The 10,779-nt window shown below is 41.6% G+C and overlaps 1 protein-coding gene across 1 annotated transcript; it reads left to right on the forward strand.

The window, feature by feature from the left end:
* The first annotated feature begins 6 nt into the window (after nt 1-6).
* LOC107206874 (lysosomal acid lipase/cholesteryl ester hydrolase-like) lies at nt 7-10,048 on the forward strand. Its single transcript, XM_015633253.2, has 9 exons — nt 7-41; nt 1,937-2,051; nt 2,303-2,501; nt 3,288-3,397; nt 4,234-4,370; nt 5,326-5,466; nt 6,226-6,297; nt 7,599-7,667; nt 8,867-10,048. Exons 1-9 carry the CDS (start codon nt 33-35, stop codon nt 9,098-9,100), a joined length of 1,086 nt encoding a protein of 361 aa, XP_015488739.1. The 5' UTR covers nt 7-32; the 3' UTR covers nt 9,101-10,048.
* Nucleotides 10,049-10,779: the final 731 nt, after the last annotated feature.

Here is a 10,779-nt window from a genome sequence, read left to right on the forward strand (position 1 = left end):
GCTGCAAGAAGAGTCGCAACCCCGAATGCTTCATGAATGTTGTGAGTTGGGTCACCTTCTCTCCCTTTTTTCTAAATCTTCTCTCCCACTACCACTAACAGTGCCTATCAGGAGGCTAAAGTAAGTTCCCTTCAGAGGGGCACCTCCTGCACCAAGGACCTAGAGGAAATGTTGGTGCTCCTATCCAAACAGTCTGAGCTAGAGAGAAGAATTCCTTTGCAGTGGAAATGAAGGCTGGCTTCTCATGGCCTGTCCTTCTGTAATAACCTGTTTGCCAAGTGCAGTGGTAAGGGTGCTTGAACCCCTTCTTCAAGCAGCAGATTCCCACAAGAAAAACCCCTTGCTCTAAATCATGGAAGATTTCCTCACCATGGCAGAAGTGCAGTAGGTGGTGCTGTGAGTGACTGTAACAGGAGATCCACCCTACATGGCTTGCTTAACCACACTTCGGCAAGAAAGGGTTCACTGGGCACCAGATAGAGATACTGCTGCATGTTTACTCCCTGGAAAGGTACAGCCTTGCTGTGGGGGAGAGTGGGAGCTTCTGAAAAAGTTCATTAGAGAAGCCCTTCTGCTGAGTCAGGATGTTCTGAAAGGATCCTCTGGATTTCTAAACTCCTTATCAAAGAGGAGCTTGGGTGCAGCTGAATCCAGTCCTAGCCTCCAACTCTCACTGCTGAAGCCTAAGGAATTATAAATGTGATTGAAGCATTCTACAACTTTGTCCTGCAGGACTAACCATGGAAAACCAGATATACTTATATAAAAAAATTATTTATTCAAATTAATGATTAGAAAAAGATACCCAAATCAGATTTTTTTACTACACAAAACAGTAGCTAAAACCATTAGAATAAGATAATACATGACAGTGCATTATATCAAAGCAATCATATAAAACTATTGTTTTAACTAGCAAAAAGAAACAATTATTAAAGTAGAGATTGATGTAACTCACTCACACCCACACCAAAAACCATGGGGAAATCTCTTTTGCACCGTCTCAAGGAGTAACTTTGATGGGGGTCCCAACCCAGAGGAGAAATCTTCATACACACTCCAAGAAGGGATATGTTAGGACAACCTAACCATATGAAAGTGGACTGGACCTCTATAGTATAAAGTGATCAACTGCCAATATTATGTCTCCAGGTTGTCTCAGCAATTTACCTTTTCAAGATCTTTGCCTCATTATCAGTATGCTAATTTGGGGTTGATGTGTCAGACCTGTTTTAGCATAATTCAACACCAACAGGAACACGTGACAGGAACACCACCACACAACAGGAACACTTCTCAGCCCACCACCCATAGCTTGCAAAATAGGATATTATTTGAGTGGTTTGACCACATTCCAAAGCAGAATATCACATTACAGACCCGTGTCAGCCTTGCAAAACAAGATAAACTATCTCCCAAAAGGTTAGTCACTCACTTTGTCCCATAATAGGGAATCAAACACCAGACAATTACAGTCCAAGTAGGTCTGTTTGTAAAGTAAGACTTAACTGCATCCTGCTACCCTTATAAGTCAGTGTAGTGCTTGAGTGCCACACCTACAGCAATTACTACGATTTGAGTGATACATTAAGTAGAATACACAAACCACTTCACAGAACCACATCCAAACTCCTCTTGCTGCTGTTTGCATCCTCCAGCCTCCATGGCTACAGCATGGCAGCTATAGGATCATCCACCAAAAGAGAGACCTGGGGTTTGTTTTCCTGCAGGAATCCCTTTTGGTGTCCCTCCTGACCAGGAAAACACAGAGAAGTAGAGAAAGGCTAGCAATATGCTATTTATCTTTTGTCTTACATTTATCTTCCCGGCATGTTCTTGGCTAGCTTCACATTCCTGGGCAGAAGCAGCCTCAGTTCTTACACCAATATCTACACTGTAAATGCATGATAACAAAATTTCCTTTGGCTTCCCACAGAGTGAAATTATCAGATATCATGGATTTCCCAGCGAGGAATATGAAGTTACAACAGAGGATGGATACGTTCTTGGTGTTTTCAGAATTCCTGCTGGAAGGAACAGCCAAAATACAGGTATGACTTATAGGATATAAGAAAGGTCTGAGAGTCAGCTCTTACATGGATTCCCCATCTTTCCCCTTTGTATATGCAATGGCAAGTTCCATACCTTTCCATTTCAGCAAGGGCACCCAGTCATTCAGCCTAGAATGCGACCTGAATTCTGTATATTGGTTAAAACACTCCTGCAAAACCAAATTCTGCACCCCAGTTTTAACTACACATTCATTACCTATTACAGCCTAGGAAAATCTTTTCTGTTTCAGGGAAGAAGCCTGCAGTCTTGCTACATCATGGTATTTTATCAGATTCTATTCACTGGATTGCCAACCTGCCCAACAACAGCTTGGGCTTCATCCTTGCAGATGCTGGCTATGATGTCTGGTTGGGAAACAGCAGAGGAGACACCTGGTCTTTAAAACACAAGACCCTTAAGCCTTGCCAGAAAGAGTTCTGGCAGTTCAGGTACTCTGTGGAGAAAGAATTTCTGAAGAAAGCAACTTTCAGGGAACTAGCAAGATTAGGAGGTTGCTAGTAGAATGCACAACTTTTCCCCTTCTGGCTATATGAAAAAAAAATCCCTTCTAAATTATATGAAAACACTACATGTTTTTACATAATCTGATTTCAAGTGGGACATGCAACATTTAAGGAGAGTAGACAAACTCTTTTCCACAGATGCAGCCACTCCTGGGCAAATCAGGGAAGTTATAAGAAGGAATTGGCTTCATGATCTTGACAGGCTCTTCTGGAAGCAGCACATACAGAAGCAAAGCTGGAAGTACACAGGTCACCTTTGTCCATCCACCATGCTGGATTCTTTAGGAAAATGCTTCCAGAACTGGGAGGCATCTGTAACCTTGAAGTGTCCCACCAGACACTATGTCCCAAGTGCAAAAAGAACAGGAGACTGCTCAGCTCAGTCTAGAAATCTGATCTACTACATCTGATGTTATCTGAGGGAAAAGTATTTCTTGTAACCACGTGGGTGAAAGCACTGATTAAATCCCCAAGGGCTGCAGCTGTCAGGTGGAACTGGCACTTCATCCACACAGAGCCCAAAGTATCAGGCAGCCAGGCTGCACAGCTGCACTCCTCTGCCCACCTCCCCAGCTCAAGCAAGGATGCAGACTCAGTGTGCAACCTCCTCCTTCTGGGGGTCCTGCTTGGTGCAATGAACAAAACTGACAGTCAGTAACTCACACTGTGATAGACAAATTGTCTGCCAGCTTTTTGTGTTTCTCCCCACAGCTTCGATGAAATAGGTAAATACGATATTCCTGCAGAACTGAACTTCATCATGAATAAAACTGGACATAAGGATGTTTACTATGTTGGTCACTCTGAAGGGGCAGCAGCAGGTAATGTCAGAACACTCTGGGTACCAAAGAGTCAGTGTTGGTGTTTATGATTTATAGATAAGATCTGTGAGCAGACTCTGGGGTTTATGTCACAGAGTACCATTGTCCTTTTACAAAAACAAACTCAGAAGCAGAGGAATAAGTGGGGGGAAGTGGCATTATGAGAAAATTATTTTCCTATCTTCCCATATGTGCATTCTGAGTCTTTTTGAATAATGAATAACTCAGACTAAGCCATCACCTTCTATGTCGTTAGATAATTATGTCAGCCAGTCAAATCCATCAGTGGAGAAATTTAAACACATTCAGAAAACAGGATGGGACAACCCCTTTTCAGCTTTAATGATTTTCTTATACTCTTCCTTTATATGTGAATTAACTTTCATAGAAGTATGTGCTTAGTTACAAGCAAAAATTATATTCTTAATCTTCAGATAATTATTTTATTGTTGAATACCAGCATACAAACATACAGTCTTTCTGAGACTGCAAGCTGAGAAACTCTTTATTTTGAGTTTAAGGAACTTTAGAGACAATTTGAATTTCAAAAATCTGATTAATATACCTTTTCAACCAAAACTGGCCTTAACATAAAACTGTCAGTTCTGACAAAAGCAGTATCAGTACATGCTCCAATGAGCTTGTATCCTTAGAATGAACTTTATCTCCCAAATAAGTTTTAAGCAAGAATTATTTTCTTTACATTTGCAGCACAGAAATGGAAAACAGCCAATGGGGTGCTAATCTAGTCTCACTCCTTTGCTGCCTACTGCTTTTTTATTTATTTGGTCTTTAAGATCTCTTCATCAACTTGATTTCTTTTTCTGAGCTTGCAGGCTTCATAGCATTTTCTACTTACCCTGATTTGTCTCAGAAGATTAAAGCATTCTTTGCTTTGGCACCAGTGGCCACCATCACACATGGCACCAGTCCCCTGGTTAGTCTTACAAACCTTCCCAAGTTGCTGATTAGGGTAAGTCATTTCTCCTTCTAATGAGAAAGACATAATTGTCTGCTTTGTCTCTGCTGGACTCACTCAGCCTGAACTTTAAAGGGGTGATCTGTTAGAATTTTATTCAGTGTATCAGAGTGCTGGCAGTGCCTGTAGACTTCAGACTTCCCATAGAGCTAAACTGCAAGGTTTCACATGGTATCTCTTTTGCAATTTCTTTAAGGTAGCAGACATATTTTCACCATTATTTATTTAAGTCAAATATTTCTGAAGAAAACTTTCAGATACCAGAACAAAAGAAATATAATATAGTCTACTAAATATAGCCTTAAGCACTAATTAAAATCACAAATAAGATATTTCACATATGAATTTTATCAGACAGGAAAACCATTTATGCTTGTAAAATATTTACTTTTAAAATGATATATTCAACTGAAATACCAGAAGGTGTCAACTTAATAGAATTTGCAGGGAATGTGGAAATCATGCATGTTATACTTTATGTCAAACCACATAAGCACATCCTCTTTCTTTCCAAGTTGCACCCATGATGTGACTGTAGAGCATTCAGCTTTACACCCTCCTCATTTGTCTCATTTGTCTGATCCCTCTTTACTTAGCAGTGGTACCCACAGTACAGTTTGCACCTGCCAGGAAAATATATTAGAGCAAAAAGGGAATTCCTATATTCTGCAGCCATCAGTGCAGCCAACTTCCTTTCTCACTGAGCTCAGCACACTAGAAACAGTGGATAGTGATCTCCAGCACTCATCTCAAGGAGAAGAAGGAACATGTGGTCTGCCCTTGGGAAGAACACACTGTAAAGGAGAGTGGGATGGCAAGCAGTTTCAGCAATCCTGCCTCTTGTGAAGAGGCAAGGCTATTAAAGATTGTGACTTAAAGAAGCGGGAGTTTTCTGCATGAAATAATCTTGCAACAACTAAGAAAAGTTCTTCACTTTTCCTCCCTTCAGTTCCTACTTGGCTGCAAAGGAGCTCTTCACTACAATGAGTTGTTGAAAGGACCTGTAACACAGTTCTGTGCATGTCAAGGAAAAGTTTGTGGCAGTTTCTTCTCCTACCTAGTTGGGGGCATGATACAAAATATGAACACGGTAAGCGCATCCAAGAAAAGCTTAATACAAATAAATCTGAAATAGCTTTGAAGGGCAACTGGATGGAGAAAGGTTGTTTCCTCTTTTGCACAATTCATTTACCTTCCTTCCTAAACAACAGACATCTGACTCCTCAGAATATAAGAGATGGTTTATTTTTGCTTGCTACACATTAAAACATTTCCAGCCAAAACTCAAAGCTATTTCTTCACATTTATCCCTGCAAAGTTTGCATTCCTTTACTGTGGCTGCTTTTCTTACAGAAAATTCCTTCTACTCTGGTCTGTTTTTCCTACAGACCTTTCACATGTGTGCTCTCCAGTCGCCTTTCATCTCTCAGACTATTTAAAAAGTGTGCCCATAAAAAGCTCTCACGTATGCAGCTTCATTACGCTCAAGAGAACTGTATATTAACAATCTTTCTCTACTGATTGTGCACAGCACTATTTAAAAGCATCATACAAATCATAGAAACAGGGGAAAAAAAAGGCCATGCATGCTTCTCAAATTATATTTTCTCTATGGCTAAGGACTATTGTTGAAAAGATTATCCCAAAAGTATAAAATCCTAATTAATCATTCCTACTGTAAACTAGCACAGTTATAAATCTTCCCTCAACTTCCTTTTTTATACCTGAAGAATATCCTATAAAAATGGGGTTTTATACACAGCAGCAGTATGTTGCTCAGGGCCTTCACAGTTTTACTCTGTCACATCACTGGATCTCTGCCTTCATAACACTTTTGCTTTGTCTCCAGAGCCGAACAGATTCATACTCAGGACATTACCCAGCTGGAACATCAGTACAGAACGTTATTCACTGGCATCAGGTATAACTGTGCTGACATATAAACACTCTTAGTATGGCTTTTTATGCAACTGACAGCCAACAGGGAAGTCCAGACGTGACAGATCTGGAAATCTCCCCTCACATCTCCTGTCACAGAGGGAGCCCCGTTTCCCATGGCTTACCAGATCATTCCCTGAATTTCCCCTTTGGCAGCAGGCTCTGAGATTTCCCCAGGGCACCTCACACCTCTCCATGGTCAGCTCTAATGGCATCCAGCCTCCATCCTTGTTTATGATGCATGCCTTAAAAGCTCCAGAAGTGAGCACAAGCACGATCTAGGCACTTGGCAGGTGGCATAAGTGAGAACTTTACAGTCAGGGATGAACCAGACAAAGAAGTGATCTAGGTCAAAGCTTGTCTCCCAGAGGGTTAATTGCAGCCTTTATTGCCTCCAAAAGCCAGTTTACTGCACAAATCCTGCTGGCACAATGGCAAAATGGGGAACTGCCTCTTCTGCTTGTACCTCATGGCACTTTCAGACCTGAGTTTGTTCTGCCTAGGCTCCAAATCAGGCCAGGGCAAGATGGTATTTGCTCAGAAACACATCACTCTATGTGAACTGTGAATTTAAGTGAACTCTAAGTGAGCTGTGCCACTTAAACCAGCCCTTAAATACATGCATTCTGTACACCCCCTGCCTAAAATTCCTGGTATCCAGACCAGGATACCCAGAGCACCCAAGATATCCAGGCACCCAGAGCCTGAAAACAGAGATGAGCTAGCACATTTCTATCATATCTTCATTTACTTAGAGGTTTGGATAAAAAAAATGCGCACACATTATCAGTAGGACAGGTTAATCCTTTATTGTTTTGATTTTCCTTTCAGACAGATCACAGAAGACAACAGGTTAGTGTCAAGGTAATCACAGCCTGCTGCCAATGCTCTTGAGTGCAGTACAGAGCCTCTGATATCGATAGGCCAGACCAGACCAAGCAGGCACACAAAAGTCAAGGACTGTGAGGAGGTATCCCAGGCTAGTGAGAGCCCTGACATGCTCCTGCATCACAAAGAGTCATGTTAGCTAACTAAAGAGCCAATTAAGATAGGGCAGCAAGGTTTTAATAACTAAACATAACAAGGGTGGTGGTTGAAGATCAGGAGAGAATGTCAGCAAGGGGAAAGGTGGTGAAATCACTTATCCCACAATCCCTCTTCAGGGGTTTCCTATCCCTGAAATCCTGTCTACGGTCTGAGACTTCAATCATATGCAAGAAAACAACTCCTGCAATCTTTCTCTTAACACTTTCATTTTATCTGTCCTCATTACAATATTCATAGATCATACGTGCAGACCAGTTTCAAGCTTATGACTATGGCTGTAAGGAAAACATGAAGAAATACAACCAGGTAAGGCAGTTCATTTTTCTGAGAACTCATCCTTGGGTCCTGGCAAAACAAAGAATAGAAAAATTCATATATTAGCACCTTGAGTGCTACAAAAAGAAGGGGAAGGTGACCTTAGGTCAAGTTTCACCTGAATCTAATACTCACAATTGTCAAAGTCTATTCACAAACACGGCATATACAGATTCTTACAGCCTCCCCTACTGATGCAGGGATGTGTCAGCTTACCTGCCATTCCCAAAAGGCTAAGAGCTGCACCCAGGTCTTACGACTGGATGAGTACAGAGCTCTTTACTTTCCCAAAAATCCTCAAGGTCTTTCAGTTAAACACTAAAAGGGGGAGAAGGGAAAAAAAAAAAAAAAAAAAAAAAAAAAAAAAAAAAAAAAAAGTGGAAATGCATAACTTCATAACTTGGTTTTCAGAGCTTACTTGCTGTAAAAATTAAACTTAAGGGATGGTTCAATATGTCACAGTGGGGACTGCTGGGGAGAACTAAAGTATCCTGTATAGAAAAAAGGAAACAGGTAAAATTCGGTCTGTAGGAACTTTAGTTACTGTGTAGTCAACACTCAAAAATGCTGTGCTCCTCTTGCAACACTTGCAATTTGTCTGATAATATTTTGAGGTTAGATCGGATCAGTTGACTTGTAGTGCGCTTTGTGAGTCAGTGCAGATTATTTTATGGGTGACACATTGTTTTCCAGGTGGATAAAGATTCCAGACACCTTCCTTCTCAGACACCTTTCATACACACACAGCCTTAAAATACTTAAAGTTTAAATTTTGAAATGGGCAGTGTTTTATTCCCAAAGCTGTGGAAGGTTAAGAAATTGCCCAAAAACCAGTCAAAAAGAAAGATAACTGAATCACCCTTTGATAACAGAGGTCAGTTTAAAAACATCTTGTGCACAGTCCCTTACCATACCAACAAATAAACATCCTGCATTAAGTCATTTGGTGGAGATCTCAGATTATCTCCATTTTAATCTTCTGCGTTTCTTTAACAACTTCTGTGATGACAAGCAAGGCAGGGAATGGGGTTAGGGCAATGAACAATGAGAGGGTGGCCTTCATCCTTATGGTGTTACTGTAGGCAGTGCAGAAGCAAAAGACAAAGAGAGGTGCTTCATCAGAAACCTTTCTCTAAACACAGCTTTGATACAGCAGCAGCATTCACTCAGGTCTCCTCCCTGTCTTACAGACTGCTCCTCCTGTGTACAGGATTGAGGAGATAAAGACACCAACTGCTGTTTGGAGTGGTGGACAGGACAAATTTGCAGATCCAAAAGACATGGCAAGGCTACTTCCTCGGATTACTAATCTCATTTACCATGAGCATTTTCCTGCCTGGGGACATCTCGATTTCCTCTGGGGCCTTGATGCAACTGAGAAAATGTATGTGAAAATCATTGAACTACTAAAAAAGTATGCTTAAAGTGCCACAGAAGGATTTAACTCATGCAACAGAAACCCCAGAGATTTCTATTTAGCAGCTGATTATTGGGATAGGGATAGATATAGAGGTTTACAAACTACTGACAATTGGTTTGGAATTTTTATACATTGCTTCCTATGGTGTTACACTGTTTTGGTGACTGCAGTCTTTCTGAAGTCACTGAGGTAGATGTAAATGACTACTGAAAGTACAAATATATTAGATGGAACACTTCAGGGATCCCTTACTTTGCAAGATTTCAGTTTTTATATGACTGATTTTGCTAAGATTTCATTTTCTGTTTCCTTATTGATCCATACTACCCATTTCACTTGAGGCAAAGGTGATTTCCCATGAAAACCCAAAATGGGAGATAATTTCTCTGTTCACTGAACTTGGCTGAAGTTGAATTGTCTGTCATCCTGATAGTGTTACACCTGTTTTCCTCTCCTAACACTACCAACAGCCATGAGGAAGACCCAAAAGATTTTCACTTGTGAAACTATCCTAGCATCTAAGCAGGCAGGATTGGCTATACTGACCCAAATGCCAAGAAATCCAACACCAAAACATATATGTCAGAGAGAAAACACGTGACTGTTGGACAGATGCAGATACTCTCTTACCCTCACACTAACTGATGGTTTGTTACCCCTCTTACTACAAAGAGTGTAATTGTCTTCATGCTCATAACCTGGCAGCTGGGGATTGAGAAGATCAGGCATAGCAGCAAACTGCACATAAAGGACAACTGCATCCATCTCAATAAATATTCCTGCCACTATCAGTAAAGAAGTTGTCGTTCTTCTAGGTCCTCAGTTGATCATGCCAGTGCTTGGCTATAAGACTGTTCCAGGGGGTAAAGATCACACCAAAGGGTTCATCATTACAGGGCAAGTCAGGAGAGTCGGGCACTGTGGGTGTTCTGGGTGGGGGCATAAACCCAGATTCCTCAGTCAAGACTTGTGGAAAGTGAAACCCATTTGATAATAATCTGGGAGATAGAGAGCAATATAAACAAAACAGGTTTGTCTCTCGTAATATAGAAAACACATGCAAAGGATACCTTCATGCAAACATATGCAAATGACACACCTCCTCTAGCAACCTGTGGTACCACTGGGAACTGAGGTCTCAGCTTCTGGAGACATTTGCAGTCCAAGACACTGAGTGGCTACTCTTGCCCAAGCCACATCATTTATCAATCCCACTGTCCTGACTGCCCCAGAGAACTCACAGCAGACCTGGCCCAACTCCATAAAGCAGCAGGGCAGACCCAGCACAGGCACAACAACACTGCACCCAACACAGACACAGGCTCAGTCTGAGGGGAGGGGCAGCAGGGAAAGGTAAAGAGGAAGAGAAGGCCTCTCTCAAGTGTCTGGCAGCAAAGCCCTTCACTTCTGCTCTCATTCACACTTCTGCAGCACCACCCAGCACTCAGACAAGGTGCACGGGATGAACCTGACAGTGTGACTTTGCACAAATCCTGCAGTGGAAGGGAGGGAAGAAAAGAGAACCACAGCACCAAACACTCCTTCCACCCTCACCAGTGGTGCCTTTTCCCTGCTGCAGAATCAGGGCTAACCATGAACTAGAACTGATTCTCCATGAACCAGAGCATGTAGCTTTGCCCAACTGAAGAAAGGAGTGGGCACACACTGGGGAATGCCCTTTCA

This window comes from Parus major, chromosome 6 (assembly GCF_001522545.3).
Source record: "Parus major isolate Abel chromosome 6, Parus_major1.1, whole genome shotgun sequence".
Taxonomy (NCBI): Eukaryota; Metazoa; Chordata; class Aves; order Passeriformes; family Paridae; genus Parus; species Parus major.